We start from the raw sequence: 19075 nt of genomic DNA, 5'->3' as shown, positions 1-19075 counted from the left end.
CTTGAACCGAATGAGTTTTAAAAGAAAACAAGCACATCTTCAGCGAGCGAATGCAAAAGGAAAAAAAAAACAATTCAGAGTCAACTGTCAATAGCTAGGGAATAGTAATCATGCTAAAATTAGAAGCCATCAATACAACTTTGTCAGTTCAAGGTCAAAGAAGAGTTTTACCGATGTACTTTATTCCACTTTATCTCTGAAAACAAGATCATTCACATTGTTATGTATTTCATCGAAACAAGGCAGGTTGGCTTGGAATAAGAATCGGCAAACTACAGCAATGCAACCAAGAAAGGACAACAACAGTTAAATAATGTTTGGGTGCTTTAAACAAACTTCTGAAAACACAAGCTACTGAGATTTCCCCCTAATTTTATCAGAACTCATTGTGAATATGTGTTTATAACATAAGGGCAACATTTTCTTGTCACTGTCGAGGCACAACGAAACCGAGTTGGGCAAACGGATTAAAAAAGCACTTGTTTGGCTGCATTTTAGAGGAAAACAAACAAACAAATCAACTTTTTCTTTATGTCCAGAAGAGTACAGATTAATTCCAGTTGACAATAAAAATTCGATTCTCATCCCTGAACAAAGGAACAACCGATCAAACCAACTTTTAAAAATACGCATCCACTTTAAATAACACATCCATAAAAATAACAAACGGTTTAGTGCCCAGGGAAAGAATTTGTGTGCTAAGTATGAGCTATTACTGGTATTCTGTTTTGTCGTTGTCGTTGTCGTTCTCTTTCGCTCAGTCCTTTCGTTTCTGTTTTAGACATAGGTCCTCCAGGCATCATGTAACATTATCAGAGCTTCTAAAGATATGCCAAAAATTGCAATACAGAGAAAAAAGCAGCTCTAAGCAAATTAAAAATAAACACTCAGCTTTAAGGTTACATCCCGACGATGCTTGACTTGAATTACTGCGTGGCCACCAGTGTGGACCACGGATATCATGATATCTCAAACTGGATTGAAACCGGTGAAAAATGCAGAAAGAAACATCTTCCAAACCGTTTTCCACCTGACCACTAAAAGCGTTGACTGTGTAAGAAGTTTTGTTTATATATAATACGGCCGTGTAGACGGGTCGAGCCAGATAAAACGCGTGAAAAATTAAGCCTCACTTATGTTCAGGTTAACCTGGGTTGAGCCTGCAATCCAATCGAAAACCAGTACCTGGTCAGCAGTCAACTTAAAAAAAAAAACAGCTGACCTCGGTGAGCTCTAAACTTGAGCCCGCGATATGGTCACATGATACTGGTCAGCGCATACCTTGTTTTGACAGGTGTCAATTAATCAAAAGATGGATGTCCAATATCAAAGATGTATGCTGTAAACTAGCACAATACTGGTCACATTGGCATACATGGATGGGCATACGTACGGATGTTCATGACGTCATGGCTATAAAACCAAATTTTCTCGCATCGATGGGTTACCATATTTTCTTAACTATGGTGGAGCTTTGCTATAAATATATGCACATTTAGATAATAATTTTGGATATTACACCAGTCATGAATTTCAGAGTAACAAGGGCATAATTGAGTGCTTATCAAATGATAATGCATTTTCTGCTTTGCATTGTAATATGTGACAGTGCAAAGGGAAAACATACCTTAACTCTTATTCGTTAAACAGGCAAAAGCGTTAAGCATCCATTAGAAAATTCTCTTAAAAACATTACAGGCGTTAGGCCAACTGTTAGATGTTAGGATCAGGCCGTTAGAACGGAGAGTGCAACCGTTAGCCGAAGATGTGCGTCCGTTAGCCGTTAGCATCAGGTCGTTAGACAGGACAACATAACCGTTAGCAAAAACTCTGTATCCATTAGCACAGCTAGAGAAGCAGTGTGGATCTGTTAGAATAAACTAGCAACCCTTAAGGGGATAACAATTCCGTTAGAATGGCACGACGCGTTGAAGTATGATACGAAGCTCTTTTCATTTGTCAATATTTAATTTGACTCTGTTCCTGTTGGACCATTCAGCTACTTCCTTGGCTATAGTTTGTGCATTGCTCACTTGTCCTTTCCTAGTTATCTCAGATGCCGTAGTGTCATCTATGTATTTCCAAATTGAAGCGTTATTAATTCCCAGGTCATTAATCAGGATTAAAAACAACCATGGACCTAGTTTGGTCCCTTAAGGCACACCGGAAAAAACTGTGCTCCACTCTGATACACATCCTTCAGTGAATTTGATTCAAGGAGATGCAAGGAGATGTTTCTTCACTTATATGGACTGAATGATTCACGATTTCGACGGCTGAAGGAACACTATCAAACTTATGGTATTTGTCCCAGAATTCACGGTAACACTAAACATTTACCCGAAAACACGCTATCTCAGTGTATGGTAGAAGGAGTCCGCACATTCCTGACCAACTACATTGAGGAAAACGCAATCTCCCTCCCAGGAAGAAAAAAATGATGACATCAAAGTCCTGTCATCATTCGTATCAAAGATTGGCGTTTGGCGAGTCTATGAAGCAGCGTGCGCAGCTTCAGATGTACAAGCAGTGAGCTACAGGAAATTCTTACAGCTGCGGGACCAGTTTCATCCTAACATGGGCATTTCAAAACCAGCAACCGATCTCTGCCTTACCTCTCCAACAGAGAAAAGTCAGAATTTGTAAAAGCCCATCAGGATCATCTAAACTGTGCACAGTCTGAAAGAGAATACTACAGAAACTCATGTATCAACTCCGAGAATGCTCTAGAAATGATTGACACTGAAACAGTACTTGACCCTGAAAGCCGTCACTTGGAGACTAGTTTCGTAACTTCAAAAGGTACCGCTTTTCACATGCTCTGTCAAGAAAGCGTAATCTTTTGTGAATCAACGGCTAGATAATACAGTTACTTAAAAAAAAAAACTCTAGAAAAAGTCATTGTGTAAAGTAAGTACAAGCAACAAATCCATTTCAGTAAAACACGACAATAAAGAATGTTCATCCCGACTGGCGAGTTACACCCGCTTTCTTTCAACATGCCATCTCTCGACATGCTATGTAACCTGGCCTACGTCAAAAATGTAAACACAACGGAGATCTTTACTGTCAAACTCGACTTCTAGTCGTGAAAGATGGATTTATTTGACATCAAACTAAGGCTACGAGTATCAACTGAAGAAAACATTCTGTAAGAGATAAATCGACTGTTTTGAATGTTTACCTCTTTCAAATATTTACTGAGCGATATATCCCGTGAATCAGGAAACATGGAAAGGTGACGATCTTCATCATTCATTTGTGGTCAGCAATTATTATTTAGTTGTTATTTGTTCCACTAATAACCGAACAAAATGCCAGTTTCACAGTTAAAACGTTCTTTAATGGACAACCGTTTAACGGCTCTGCTCATCCGTTAGAACAAATTGTGCAACCGTTAGAACGTTTTCTTCATCCAATAGGCATACTTACTTAGCCATTAGAACGCTTTTATCATGTGTTAGCCACAACTAGATAACCGTTAGAACCTTAGGACAAAACGTTACAATGCTATGAAGGCTGTTAGCTATCCGTTAGCCATCCGTTGATTAGTGAAAGTTTAACGAATAAGCGTTAAGGTATGTTTTCCCGTTCACGGTCTCATATAAGAAGTTTAGCAGCCAACCATGACAATTTTCTAAAAATGACATCTTAGCTAAATTACAATTCCCTTTAATCGGCCTCTCTGAAACTAAAATGTCACATGATAGGGAACCTTTACTTAATCTCAACATAACTGGATATGATTTTATTTCTGAACCTAGCCATTCCAATCCAGGAGGCGTCCCATTTTATATCTAGAACAATCTTAAATATATTAGCAGATCACAATTTACAAAATCTACTTATGACTTTGAAACATTATGGACTGAAATTGATTTTGGTAACCAGCCTAATCTTATTTGTGGAGTGATCTACAGACACCCTAATAGCAATTTAGATAACTTCATGGACTATATTAATTCAACAATTGAAAGCATTAATTGAGAGAATAAAATTTGTATATTTATGGGTGATTTCAATATTGATCTCTTAAAAATCGATACTCACGATGATTCGGAATTTTTTATTAATTCATTGGGCTCATGCTTCTTTCAGCCTCAGATTTTTCAACCAACAAGGATCACTCACCACTCTGCTACATTGATTGATAACATATTTCTTAATTCAATAGAACATTACATTATAAGTGGGAATTTGATATATGACCTAACAGATCACTTGCCAAATTTTCTAATTCTAAATAAATTTTCAGATTTACCATCAGGCACAAAACTCTAAAAGAGAGATTACTCTAATTTCAGTGAGAGTGCATTAGTTGATGATATTAGCTCAGTTGATTGGCAATTTATTCTTCAAGGTGAGACAGATCCATCCAGGATGTTTGACTCTTTTATAACGAATTAACTAGAATTGTAGACAAGCACATCCCTATTAAAGAACTTTCTAGAAGAGAATTAAAATCTTACTCCAAGCCATGGATAACTAGTGCAATCAAGACTTCAATTCGTCGGAAGAATGCGTTATACAAAAAATATCTTAAGACAAAATCTACATATTATCATTGCAAATTTAAATAGTATAGAAACATGCTCAATCATTTATTAAAAGATAGTAAAAGAATGTATGACTGTAATTATTTTCTAGAGAATATTAACAATAGCAAAAAGATATGGAATGGAATCAAAGAAATAGTTCACATTAAAGCGAAAATTAACCAGAAAACTGTGAAAATTGTCCAAAATGAAACTGAACTGACTGACCCAAAACTGGTGGCAAATGCTTTTAACAATTACTTTGCAAATGTTGGAGTTAACTTGGCTACTTTAATTCCTGCAATAAACAAGTCCCCATTAGAGTATCTTAAGAATCCTTCAACTAATAATTTCTATTTATTTCCTCTTACTCCTAGTGAGATTGAAACTCAAATTTCAAACTTAAAATCTGGTAAAGCTGCCGGCCCATACAGTATACCAGTAAATATCCTTAAAATTGTTAAAAGTGTTATATCATTTCCATTAGCAGCTTTATATTCAACACTTCTATTTCATCTGGGATTGTTCCAGATAACTTTAAAGTTGCTAATGTAATTCCTACCTATAAAAAAGATTCACAGACCAATCTCTCTAATTATCTCCCTATTTCCCTACTTTCTATATGTAACAAACTACTAGAGAAACTTATATCCAATAGACTTCTAAATTTCTTAGAAAGAGAAACAGTATTCTTTAAGGGACAATTTGGTTTTCGAGCTAAACACTCAACTGACTATGCAATTCTTATTATAATTGATAAAGTACAACAAGCAGTTGATAAGGGTGATCTGTCTTGTGGATTATTTCTAGACTTTAGCAAGGCATTTGATACGGTAGACCATGATATTCTAATTGATAAACGTGAATACTATGGGAGAAAAGGTAAAGCTAAAGACTGGTTTAATTCATATCTCAAAAACCGTAAACAAAAGGTTACAGTAAATAGTGTAACATCTGATCTTGTCACAGTCCTATGTGGCATTCCTCAAGGATCAGTTCTTGGGCCAATTTTGTTTTTACTATATATTAATGATTTTTATCATTGTTAAAAAATTCTAGAATTTCAGCTATTTGCTGATGATGCCAATCTGTTCTATAGGCATACAGATATTGATACTCTAAAACATAACAAACGCTGAATTAAATAATGTAAATATATGGCTCTGCTCTAATAAACTTTCACTAAATATAGAAAAGTCAAGTTTCGTCATATTTCACCCTCCTCAGAAAGAGTGAACTAGTAATTTCAGCTTGATGATAAATAACGTGTGTCTGAAGCAGGAAAGATATATTAAATACTTTGGTATAGACTCAAATTTAACATGGAAACCACAGGTCGAGTATATTTCAAAAAAGCTAAAGAGAAGTCTCGGAATATTATCTAAAATTCGCCATTATGCAGACATCACTATCTTAATTCTGCTAGATAAACTTTGTTTATCATAGTTTAAAATTTCCGACGTTATCTCTGCGGTAGAAAATTGTGTTATCTGAGGTATGTATAGGGTTACTATACTAATGCGTATTTCACTGATCCTGAGTGTCAGTTTTATTTAGCGAGCATTTGTGAAACATTAGAGCTGTAAGTTTTAGCTAAAAGGATGTCAAAATTTGAATTTTCTGTGTGGTGCGACGCAAACGGAAGCTTTAAGGCTGCTAATACCGGCCAACATTGCCGAGCTTGGCCTCACAAAGGGGCAAACTAAGCTGCTGGCCAAAGCCGCGATAGGGCTGAGAGCACCTGATTTGACCCTGAAACCAGCTGACACTAAACCCATCACAACAACTAGCCTTGCGAAAGACCAAGGTCTCGACGAGATTCTACGAAACTGGACAACGGTGGAGGGCTAGATGCACTACTTAGCTGCGGCGGCCTTGATGATTTAAAACAAAGCCTCCAATCAGCCACTCCAGTAGCAAGCCAGCCGCAGGGTGACCCAACTAGAATGGATTTAAACCCACATGTATAACTCCGGAAACCTACTTCACCAGGTAAACAGGACGAGAAACCCCTGCTCATTCCTGATTTTGTTGATGCTTATTCTGGATCAACAGAACCAGAAGAGCAGGGGATAGGTGCGGGTGGCGGAGCTCAGGTGATTGTAAGAGCCTTTAAGCAAAAAACACCGGCCCTTGAAAACATCACCCTCTCCCAATGGATGGGAGCAAGCGTGAAAATCCTAAATTCGCTTCTCTTGCGCAAAAAATTGGATAGGAAATCAATCCAGGACTACCTTGCCTACATCGTCAAGGTCTCCAAGCTGACTGAAGACCATACATGGCAGTCTGTCATTCTATAACACAACGAGTATCAGAAACTCAACACCACCATGGGTATCGCTGGGGTAGCGACTCTCAACAGTTGCACACGCGATTCTTAAAGAAACGACAGGGAACCATGTCAAGCTATGCTTCCTCTGCAGGAACAAGGACAAGCAAACCGTCGACTGAAGCACCAATTTGCAAGGTGTATAACACCAGCAGGATGCCACTGGCCACAATGCAAAATCCCAACACATCTGTATTGCACCAGGGTGTGGTAAGAAACACCCCGAGTTTACACACCTCTATGGCTCGGCGCAAAACCCCGTTGCCCCACAATGACATAATACGACAGCTCTTCATTCTTTTCCATTAAACATTGACGTTTGGACTAACGAATTGCACCAAGACACCGACAGAGACTTCTTACTAGATGGAATTATGAAGGGTTTTCAAATCATTCCTGACAATGTACAACTAACCGACATTGGTGTGAACAATTACCGCTCTGCCACGGACTCAACAGTATGGCCACAAGTCAAAAGGCAACTCTTAACTGAAATAGAACGGGGAAACTATGTTATCACAACCGAAAACCCACTATTGTTACTGCCCTTGGGGCAATACCGAAACGAGACTCCAATGACATTCGTCTTATCCATGACTGCAGCCGACCCGACTTGACAAGCTTAAACTCCTATGCAGACTGCGAACACTATTCCTACGGGATGGTGGACAAGATCACAGCAAATATAAAGCAAGGAGCCTTTATGGCGAAAATTGATCTGAAAAGCGTGTACCGCTACGTACCACTTCATCCATCAAATTACCAAGCAATGGGTTTGAAATGGAAATTTAACAACGCTAACTCTTTTACATATCTGTATGACAATAAACTCCCGTTCGGAGCAAAACAGAGCCCCGAAATCTTTCACCGCCTCACACAATCGATCACGCGAATGATGTCACGACGTGGCTTCTTTGTCGTCGCTTACTTAGATGATTTTCTCATAATATCCGAGAGCGAGCATGACTGTTGGACAGCCTTCTGGGAACTCATTACTTTACTAGGACGATTAGGACTAACAGTAAATTGGAACAAAGTGGTTTATCCTTGCCAGCGTCTGACATATCTGGACATTGAAATTGATAGCAAGCGTAGGCAACTTAGGTTGCCTGATCACAAATTGTGAGACATCCGAGCTCTTCTAAGTCAAACATCAGCGAAATCTAAATTTTCAAAGCGAGAGTTACAGTCCTTAGCGGGAACTGAATTTTGCAGCGTGTGTAGTCTATGGTGGGCGTACTTTCTTGCGGCGCATCATTGATGCACTTAAGACGTTAACGCGACCTTATCACAGGAAACGAATGACACAAACTATGCAGAACGACCTCTTGTGGTGGGAAGATTTCACGGAGATCTTAAATGGCAGAACCTTCTTTGTCTCCACTGAACCCACGTTAACTGCTGAATTTTCCACTGACGCCAGTCTTGTAGGTGGTGGTGGCCATTATCAGCGAGACTGGCAACTGGCAATCTGACTTTCCGCATTTACAAAGCTGTCATATCAATGAACTGGAACTATTTACTGTCCTGTTAGCCCTCAGGAGATGGGTCCACAATTTTCACATAAATGGATCGTTATCTACACCGAAAATACAGTCACAAAATCTTGGCTTAACAAAGGAACTAGTAGATCGGAGAGGACAATGGTCTGGTTGAGAGAAATTTTCTGGATATCCGCAGTACACAACTTAAGAATTACATCTTGCTTCATTCAGACGATCGAAAACACCACTGCCAACACACTATTACGCTTACACAATCACCTGAGTGCCGACAACTTCCTCTCTCTACTTCACTCTGGATCAATCACAAACGAGTTTATTAATCTGTCATCAACTTCTCTTTCTGCGATTCCAAGACAGGTCCAAATGGCACTCAAGAGCGGGCCCTAGATGAAGAATGTGCACGCTATAGAGGCAAGGCTTTTGCTGCTACTACGAGGGCCACGAACAAGTCGCAGTTTCGTGCATATTTACGGTTCTGTTTGTACTTTGGATGCAACATCGTTCCATGCTCAACACTGACACTACTAAGATATGTGACCTTTCTGTCACGCACCCTGTCGCGAAGGAGCATTACAAATTATCTTAACATTGTACGGCTAAATTCATCTGCAGTATGGATACCCTAACCCCCTAGACAACGCGTTACTTAAATTCCACTATCGGGGCCAAAGCCAAAGCTCCAACGCGCTTGCTACATAGATACAGTAACTTTAATTCGACGCTTGCACTTCATTAACTAAAGCGAGCATCGAATTAAAGTTACTGTGTCGATGTAGCAAGCACGTTGGAGCTTTGGCTTTGATCTCAATATTCGTTGAAACGTTGTATGACTTTAAAATGGAACAAACTAAACCAAGAGACGATAAAACTTATAACGAAACAATGTTGACTCTCCGAAGTACAAAATGAGAATGAATTTTTAAGCAAAGCTTCGAATTTATACTAATGAACTAAACAAAGGCAAAATTCTGCAGGGAAAACTAAAAGAATAATGATTACGAAAACGACATATAAGCGTGAAAGAAAGTAATTTTAAAAACAAAGGGTAACAAAATATTCATTCAAAAATGCGGCAGCAACATCTGGCTCCCCTAAGAGTTTCTAGCTTCTGAAAAAACTCTTAACAGACTGAAGCTTTAAAAGAAAGCAAAATACACAAAGTTTCAGTTATGTCACTAAAGGCTCCTCTGACTGGGATTTTAAACCCTGGTCATCGGGCGTTTTTTCAAGGATTAGGACAAGTTTCTGGAGTGGACAATCTAGTGTTGTTGTTCCCGTAGTGCCTGACGGAATGCACGTTTCCTTCTGCATCGGGATAGGTGTCGACTATTCAGGCCATAGGCCAATCGTTTCGGGCGGCTCGATCATCTGCGATGAGGACCAGCCATGCAGTGAGAATTGAGCGTACAGAACGGATTTGGCGCTCCCACACGCCACCCATGTGGGAAGCAGAGGGAGGGTTTTGCTTCCATTGTACCCAATCAGCCTTGAACTCTCTGCATAAGCTTCTCTGAATTGAGCCGCTATCCATCTCTTCTAGAACTCTTCGTAATTCTTTCTCTGCCCCAACAAGATTTGTATCCTGATCAGATCTGATCTCACGCACTGACCCTCTTCTTGCAACAAAGCGTCGTAGAGCATTCAGAAAGGAATCAGTTTCTAGCGAGTTTGCAGTCTCGATGTGCACGACCCGACTTGATAAGCACGTAAACAACGCACCGTAACGATTCGTTTCCTTGCGTCCTTCTTTGATAAAAAACGGGCCAAAGTAATCGACACCACAATACGTAAATGGAGGGGCTGGTGATAATCTTTCTTTGGGAAGATCAGCCATCTTTTGCTCACTGATTACACCACGAGGCCCGGGACACGTCATACACTTTGAGATGAAGTGCCTTACAACGGAATTGGCGTTGATGATCCAATATTTGCTCCTAAGCGTGCCCAAGGTGATGCTTTGACCGGAATGGCCAACCCTTTCATGTGTGTCACGAATAACGAGATTCACCACGAAACTCTTCTTTGGGAGGATAACCGGGTGTTTGAAATCATCTGGAAACACTCGTGATTTGCCAAGTCTTCCCCAAACACGCAGCAAGCCATTCTTGTCTAGAACAGGATCAAGTTGATAGAATGTGCTAGATTTCTTGATTTCTGCTTTTCTGGCTCTTGAAAAATCACAACTCTCCTGACAGTGCTCTCGCTGGATCTTCCATAATACTTCAAGCTCCCTAGGAAACGCACTATCTTGTACCAGTTGGAGAATGGTTTTCTCTGTGCGCTGCATTTCTTCAACCGTGAATGATTCGCGACTCGTGTCTTTAATGGCTGCATTTCTCGTTCTGTGTGCTTTGCCTGTCAGCGGTAACTGCTTGTGGGTTAATAATTGCTTGAGGCGAAGTATCCAGGCGATGCATTTCTTCATGCGATACCAGTTACTGAAACGCCCAAGCCTCGTCAGGATGTCTGCCTTTTTGTCGACAACAGTAGTTAGCACTTGAACTTTCTTGACATCAGAATCATTGTTGAGGACGCTATTCAGGACACAAGGAGGCTCGGGCCATTCACTCTCGGGTAACCATAAGAAATTGGGGCCTTTGATCCAACGTTGCTGATCAGATAATTGATAACCATTCAGACCACGCGATGCATCATCAGCCGGGTTGTTCTTGGATTCAACATACCTCCACTGAGCAGGATCTGTTTGATCTCGGATACTTTGCACGCAATTTGCTACAAACACATGGAAACACTTCGCTTCGTTTCGTATGTACTTCAATACAGTTGTGCTATCGGTCCAGTAGGTCTCACTATCAACGGGATCATCTAGCTCTCTGGAAACCATTCCACCTATTCGAACAGACATAGTCGCGGCTGTAAGCTCGAGACGTGGAATTGTCATGGCTTTAAGTGGGGCTAGGTTCGGACTTCCCCATCAGAAACGAACAGTGGATGTTACCCTTGTCGTTTTCAATCCATAGATACGTCACTTGGCCATAACCAATGGCACTTGCGTCTGAGAAATGGTGGATTTGCCTTGAAATAACAGAACCGAAATTATCAGGCTTGACACAACGGTCCATTCAGAAGTGCTCCAGTGCAGACAACTGACTTCTTCAATTCTCCCAACGTACGTAAAACTCATCGTCAATCTCATCATCCCAGTCTAACTTCGTACGGCAGAGATCTTGCAAAACTTTCTTTGCAGTCAATAAAAAAGGCGCAGCCATCCCCAGTGGATCAAAAATAGAACAGATGGTGGAAAGAATACCTCGGCGACTGAGTGACTTGTCCTTGAGGATGATTCGAAACCCAAACGTGTATGATTCAACAGCCCACTGCACCCCAAGGGCTCTTTCAACTGGTAGAAAATTACTGCTTAGGTCCAAAGCTCTCAATCCTTGGGCACGTAAGTCCTGGCACGCTCTCCAACACCCTTCTTCTGTTGCCAACAATCTTCGATAGGTTGAAGCCTCCATGAGCACATGCGGAGCGTACACCACGTATTCTTTGAATAGCCTCTTCTTCTGACTTTCTTCCGAGCGTAGACAGTCATCTACATAAAAATTCTTCCTCACTACTTGCCTTAAGGCAAAATTGGCTTGTTTGCATTCCTACCCTTTTTGAAGCGATTGGGGCATTCTGACACATCCAAACGACTGAGCGCTTCTCGTGAAAATACTGGATCTGTGGATCTGTGGCAATACCCGCCTCAGTCTTGAAAAATGTCATGAAGCTAATAAACGTGGGGGTGATGCTTCCGGTGACTCAATGTCTACTCGATTCTCTGTGCCATCTGTCTTGGAGGGACAACGGAAGTTTTCTTACCATAGTCTGAATGTTGTGTGGATGGTCTAAAATTGACAGAAACATAAGCTCTGACATCGCGCTCCGACACTGAGTGAGAAACGTAGCAAACCGGTCTAGAGCCTGATCGTCCCCTTGTCTAATGTTAGGCCAGTCATTAACCTTCTTTATGTAAGCGTTCGCAATCTTGTACGGGTCTCCATACTTTTCAACCAAAAGCTTCATAGCCTCTGCGTACCCGTTCTGACTGTCAAGATGGAGGCAACCTTTAATCGACTCTTTCGGGTCCCCTTCCAGGTACTGCTCTAAGTAGCGCAAACGTAAGTCGTTCGACTTCAGTTTACTCATTATTTGTGACCCAAACGCTCGGTGCAACGTGAAGAAGTCTAAGGGATTACCGGTGAATTTGGTGATAGTTAGTGCTGGCAAAAGGGTTTGCTGTTGCTGTTCCACCAAGAGCTCGGTTAGTCTGTTTTGCTGACTGAAAACTTCTTGAACACCTTCAGAAGCGTTCTGCCTTTTGCTCCGTTTCATTTTAAATTCAGGAACACATGGGTTAAACGGTGAATAAGGCGCTGCAGTTGGCTCTACTTGTCCACGAGGGTAATATGCCTGAGGAACAGGTGGTGGATGTGGGCGTGGAAAAGGCTCAAACTGTGAACTATAACAGCCCATTAGCGGTGGATGTACGGGTAAAACATGCAGCTTTTCTCCCAAGGCATCATCTTCAAATTCAGCATACGCCCTTTCCCTCGCGTGAGCTACCGCTAGTTGTTCTTCTAAGAGTAAATGCTCTGTTGTTTTCTCCAGTTCTTGCCTACACTCTAACATCGCGAACTTCCCCATCAGTTCAGCCGCTTTCACTCTTTCTTTCGCCCGACTGGCTGCAACAGATGTGGACGATGCCTTTGAGCAGTGGGACGATCCAGAATGCCTCAAACCTTCTGATCGGTCATCTAGGCTGTTTAAAATCTTTTCCTTCACGGAGGGCATCCACTGTTCTGTTGTCTCGATAAAATCAATCATATGACCGCTTTGTAGAGCGTACCAGTCGCTAGCTACGTGAAGGTCTTCTTCAGTTTCAAGGTCATTCATAAGGGTCGTGACCACCTTTTTCACCTCCTCGCTGGCCGCACGAAATGTGGACAACTCGCTTTTAACAGTGTTAACCGTGTCCGTGTTTTTGGTCATTTCGGTGATACGCTCCATATGCCTTTTAACTTTCCCCTGCAGCGTATAACAATCCATCCATCGAAGTCGTGCGACATATCCCGATCCTTCTAAGCGTCGCGTTGGCCTAGATACGCAAACTGTGTCAGCGACAGTCTCCTTCGCTAGATGGTCGTCGACGTCAGTTTGTCCGTTGCAACTCCCGGCGTCCATATTCATCCAGAATTAATGTTTCAAGGAATATTGGGCCCAAAGGCAAAGCTCCAACGCGCTTGCTACATCGACACAGGAACTTTAATTTGATGCTCGCAGTTTATTAACTAAAGCACAGTGATTGTGTAGGGGAATGTTGAGTGTAAAAACTATGAGTTTACCAGTTCAAACCATTACCTATTGTTATGACTTGAATTTAATTTGCTGTCGTTGTCATGTTATTGTCTGTGTAATTTTAAAGAAATGGATTTCCCGTTTATTCTTAAAACCATGTTCAAGGGAGATTGCTTTGGGTACATTATTTGTTAAATTTTCATTCAGAAGAAATAATAAAACAAATAAGAAAGGAGAAAAATTTTTCTTTCTCTTTTTTTTTCTTTGTTTTTTTTTTTAAAGCGAGCATCGAATTAAAGTTACTGTGTTGATGTAGCATGCGTGTTGGAGCTTTGGCCCCAATATTCGTTGAAACGTTGTATGACTTTTAAAACGGAACAAACTAAACCAAGACGATAAAACTTATAACGAAACAATGTTGACTCTCCGAAGCACAAAATGAGAATGAATTTTTAAAAGGCAAAATTATGCAGGGAAAACTAACAGAATAATGATTACGAAAACGACATATAAGCGTGAAAGAAAGTAATTTTAAAAACAAAGGCGAACAAAATATTCATTCAAAAATGCGGCAGCAACATCCACTATTCGTTACTTATTCGTGGCATTAAGAGATCAAACAACAAAGCCGCCACTCGCCCAAAACTTCCTATAACACCAATTGTCCTCATTCGTCGGCAGTTGACGCTCACAAACTCATTCGATGCGACTTTCTGGGTGGCTTGCCTTGTTGCCTTTTATAGCAAATCTACTCCCGCCTTCATGAAGGCTTTGACAAGATAAAAGAACTGGATGAACTTCGAGATGAGTGAGTTCCTGCATCAATATTGAGTGATCAATCAAATCAAACCCCTCTAGATCTAAAGGTACCAGTAAGAGATATAGGCCTTAGATCTTGTTCAATAAGCCCGGGAGGAGACACTTTAGGGATAGGTGTAACAATAGAAGATAAAAGCCGATATGTACCTCTCCCTTAGAGACTGGTTGTAAATGTCACAAACAAGGGGGGCTAACTCTAGGGCACACTCTTTCAGGAGCTGGTTAGGTATGTTATCAGGGTCGACTGCTTTTGATGTCTGAAGCGATGACAAGGACTTATATGCATCAAATTCTGAAACAGGCAATATCCTATTCCACCCACAAGACCTATGCAACAGAAGTCATCATGACTAGATGGCACCGTCAACATGATTGTGATGTGAAGGATACTTTGAGTGCTGTATATGAAGTTGTTTATTTGTTTTGGGTCACATGACCTGTTTTTTTTTTAGTATTGTATTTTGTTTGGAAAAGGAGTAAACAGTTACTTGAAACCATACTGGTAGCAGAGCGAGGTTCTTGAAAGGAAAACCATGCCAAGAAATCCGAGGAAGAAGAAGAAAGGTCGTGTGACAGAGCAGAAATTGAAGACAGTGCCGGAGCCGATGATGGCCGCCAAGAAATTGCAGACAAGATCCAGGAACGGAAAGTTGCAAAAGCTAAGTCGAAATCGTCGTGAAAAATCAGTTGTTGGATTTATTAGAAGATGCGATCGCAGCGAATCATCATGAGATTTGTGATTCCTGAAAACTGTTGGATGAGGCACAAGAACGTGTTATGGAGGATCTGTCATCGTTGGCAGAATTGTATTCAATAGCAAGCGATCATGGCGCTCTGGAGAAAACAAGTCGTGAAATGGAGGATATTGAAGAAGAATTTGCTAAGGCTCAAGAATGTTTTCAAGAGTATTTGCATGCCGTCAAAGATGAACTGTCGAGTCAAGCATCAGAATTTTCTGGGAAACTATTGGGAGCTGGAAAGCCGCATTCATGGCTTGTGTTGACAATGCGGAGTATAAGTTGTTGCAGTTGAAAAAGTACCTGTCTGAGAAAGCATTGAAGGCAGTCAAGAGCCTGGGTCATTCACTGGAAGCCTATGAAACAGCTAAGAGCACATTAGAGAGAAAATATGGTGGACAGCGTCGTCAGGTCAATTTGTATATGGGGGAATTAGACCAGTTCCGACCTATTCGTACTAGTAATGCTGAAGATTTGGATAGATTAGCAGACCTGCTAGATGTGATCATCATTAATCTCAAAGAAGCTGGAAGACACAAGGAACTTGGCCACGGGTCTTGGTACATTAAGATACAGAAGAAAATGACCGAGTTGATGCTTGCTAATTACAACAGTTGGGTGTTTGAAAATAAGAATCAGAGATGAGTTTCAGACTGTCGTTGACATGCTGATTGGGATAGACTATGCGGAACTGTTTTATTCAATTAAGGCGTTTGTGGGCAACCTGGTGAACCTGTGGCCCAACTGAAACCATTGGGCTGGACATGCATCGGGGCGGCAGTTGTGATTGCTGGTGGTACATCTTTGACCCATCTTAACATGGCCTACTTTGTACATCAGCAGGAGAAGGAGCTAACCTCTGTTCTACAAAGGTTTTGGGAGATTGAGACATGTGAATCAGAGACAAAAAGAGAGAGACTAAGACCAAGAAGAGTTAGTCATCAAAGGATTTGAAAACTCACTGCAGTTCAAAGAAGGGAGATATGAAGTCGCCATGCCGTGGAAGCCAGATGCTGCAGAATTGCCAGACAACTATGACATGGCAGTGAATCGATTGCTACGCACAGAGAAACGGCTCTTGAAGGATCCACAGTTGTCTGGAGCATATTCTGAGTACTTAAAGAAAGGCTATATCTCCAAGGTGGCGCCCTCGGAAAAGGATGAGAAAGCCTGGTACCTCCCTCACTTCGCAATTGTGAGACCAGAGAAGATGTCTACGAAGACTCGCGTGGTATTTGATGCTTCTGCAAAATGCAATGATGTATCATTGAATGATGTTATTTATCAAGGGCCCAAGGTTCAACGGGATGTCTTTGATGTGCTGCTTCGTTTTCGGAGATTCCCAGTTGGCCTCGTTTGTGACATAACTGAGCCGTATTTGCGAATTGAGATGGAGCCGTAGAGTACACCTTTTCATCACTTCTTATGGAGAGATTTGGATCAGTCAAGGCCTCCCGAAAAGTACCAATCTAACAGCTTGGTCTTTGGAGTCAATTCGTGCCCCTATCAAGCTTATCAATTTGTTTCATGGAAGCACGCAATGGAAAGCAGGGAACAGTACCCGAAAGCTACTGAAACGATCTTGGAGTACACATACATGGATGATAGTATGGCCTCTGCACCTAGTGATGAGGAATGCCTAGAACTGTATGACCAGTTATCAAAACTGTGGCGGTCAGCCGGTATGCACGCAAGGAAATGGCTTTCAAACTCCGAGCGAGTACTTGAGAAGATTCCAAAAGGAGACAGAGCCGCTGAAGTTGATTTAGACAAAGGAAATTTGCCTTCGGTAAAGACACTTGGCGTGTTGTGGCTGGCCAAAGAAGATGTTGTTACTTACAGAGCGAACCCACCTGACGATGACTATCCCTTAACCAAGCGGAACTTTCTGCGCAAAATAGCTATGTTGTTTGATCCTATGGGGTTCCTAGCACCTTATGTGATTAGAGCAAAGATACGTCTTCAAGACATGTGGACCTCTGGATTGGACAGGGATGACCTACTAGACCAAAGCCAAGCTAGAAGTGTGCGAGAGTAATAGACTTAGCCCTCCTCCCACAGTCGTTGTTGCTATGTGACATTGATTGCGTGCGCTTTAGTTTCCAAATAAGGCGAATTTACCGATTAAAAAGCTGAGTAAAACACAACACAATCGAGTGAGTTTACAGTTTACCGATAGGGTGTTTGGTATACTTTTGGTGCCAGGACCAGGATACACTGTGGAAGCATCGAAAAACTAGTGGAACCGAGAGATAAACAAGAAACTACGCCGTCAGTCGCGAGTGGAGAGATTGTAAATTACAAATTACAGCAAGGTACAAGAGTTCTACGAGAACCTCAGTAAGAACTTCGATGCACTCCAAACGCTCGAAGAAGGTAAAAAGCTTGGTACTTGGTAATGAGGATGATTATGTTGATGTCTCTACGTTAATGTTAAAAATTACTAATTATCATTAATTAAGCTCTAGAAGCTCTTATTATTCATTTCTTATGTTATGTGTATTATTATAGTTCTTGCTCTTCTATGTAAATTCTAGCTATCTGTGAATATATGTGTGTATCTATTTCTATTATTATTATTATTATTATTTATTTATTTATTAAACACTGATGTAATTTTATTGTAAATTATACAATCCGCCCCGATTAGCTTTGCTATTTGCGGGTTGTATAAGATTATAAATTCTGTTTTTATAAAATTAATTTAATAAATGATGATGATGATGATGATGATGCTTCACGGGCTTGTTATGGCTACGCTTAACAAATTGCCCCAAGTCAAACCTGACCTGGTAAGAGTGGATGAGAATTAGGAGGACTGGTCCATGGAAGATCTGATTGATGCCCTGCAGAAGTGGCTTAGAAGAAACAGCACAGAGACCAGCACAGAACAGCACAAGAAGTCTGAGAGGCACTTGTTCACGCTGAAGGGAGAAAAACCAACACCATATTGTCTTTTCTGTAAAAAGCAAGACCATTGGATACTGTAGTAACAGTGTTAGTGGACAGGAGGAAGTTCTTCATGGATCATATCTTGTGTTTTAACTGTGGACGTTCAGGTCACAGAGCAGAGCAGTGCCGTAGGCGAGGGTGCCTGAAGTGCAAGTACAAGCATCATACAAGCATATGTGATAAGCGAGAGAGAGCGAGCAGCATGCAGAATGAAGTGTCACAAACCAGCAGTCTAACTGAAGTGTCATTGACAGGCTACACTACTTATGCAGAGGAGAAAGTACTACCTGCTATAATTCCTGTTTGTGTTGAAGGTGAGATTCTCTGGGCTTACCTGGACACAGGATCAGGTCGCAACTTCATATCGAGAGAGGTGGTGAAGAAGTTAAAGCTAAAGCCAGCACGCCATGAGTCCCGTGAGATCCTGACAGTGAATGGAAGTAAAGTCCAGTCCATCCCAATATTTGATACCAGTATTGTCTCTCTAGACGGGAAAGCATGTGAAAAAATTGAACTGACTGGTTCCAGGCTAGCAGACTTTACCACTGCGAGAAGGCCAGACATGAACCAGCTGAAACTCAAGTACTCACACACACAAGACAAGAGGTTCTACATGACATCTGGAGGAGAGTATCAGATACATCTTATTCCTGGAGACAGTATGTACAGCAGAATCAGGACAGAGAGAGTGTTCAAAGGAAACCCTGGAGAGCCCTTAGTAGAAGAGACCAGCTTTGGTTGGGTTGTTCATGGTGGAGATGAGTATACAAGTGATGGTGTGTGTATGTATCTGAGAGAAGTCAATGATTATGAGAAACTGTACAGTTTGGATGTGCTTGGAGTTGAAGATCGGGGGGAGAATGACCAGTTTGATGTACTGCGTGACTTTAAAGA

The 19075-nt window shown here is 41.2% G+C and overlaps 4 protein-coding genes and 1 pseudogene across 4 annotated transcripts in view; 4 read left to right on the top strand and 1 right to left on the bottom strand.

Moving 5' to 3' along the window:
* The first annotated feature begins 7525 nt into the window (after nucleotides 1-7525).
* LOC138056693 (uncharacterized) lies at nucleotides 7526-7990 on the top strand. The gene has a single exon (XM_068902548.1). The coding sequence runs from the start codon at nucleotides 7526-7528 to the stop codon at nucleotides 7988-7990; it is 465 nt and encodes a 154-aa protein (XP_068758649.1).
* Nucleotides 7991-9699: 1709 nt separating this feature from the next.
* Nucleotides 9700-11235, bottom strand: LOC138056682 (uncharacterized). The gene has a single exon (XM_068902538.1). The coding sequence runs from the start codon at nucleotides 11233-11235 to the stop codon at nucleotides 9700-9702; it is 1536 nt and encodes a 511-aa protein (XP_068758639.1).
* Nucleotides 11236-15269: 4034 nt separating this feature from the next.
* LOC138056672 (uncharacterized) lies at nucleotides 15270-16631 on the top strand (annotated as a pseudogene).
* A 138-nt stretch (nucleotides 16632-16769) lies between these two features.
* LOC138056660 (uncharacterized) lies at nucleotides 16770-17267 on the top strand. Its single transcript, XM_068902524.1, has one exon. It carries the CDS (start codon nucleotides 16770-16772, stop codon nucleotides 17265-17267), a length of 498 nt encoding a protein of 165 aa, XP_068758625.1.
* Nucleotides 17268-18251: 984 nt separating this feature from the next.
* The window catches only part of LOC138056654 (uncharacterized), a 1473-nt gene continuing 649 nt past the window's right edge, over nucleotides 18252-19075 (top strand). The window contains exon 1 of the mRNA XM_068902512.1: nucleotides 18252-19075. This exon is cut by the window's right edge and continues 649 nt beyond it. Within this exon, the coding sequence (XP_068758613.1) occupies nucleotides 18252-19075 (824 nt within the window).

The sequence above is a fragment of the Montipora capricornis genome, chromosome 1 (assembly GCF_036669925.1).
Source record: "Montipora capricornis isolate CH-2021 chromosome 1, ASM3666992v2, whole genome shotgun sequence".
NCBI lineage: Eukaryota > Metazoa > Cnidaria > Anthozoa > Scleractinia > Acroporidae > Montipora > Montipora capricornis.
Note: the sequence above shows the minus strand (reverse complement) of the source record. Positions and strands in the feature narration are given on the sequence as shown.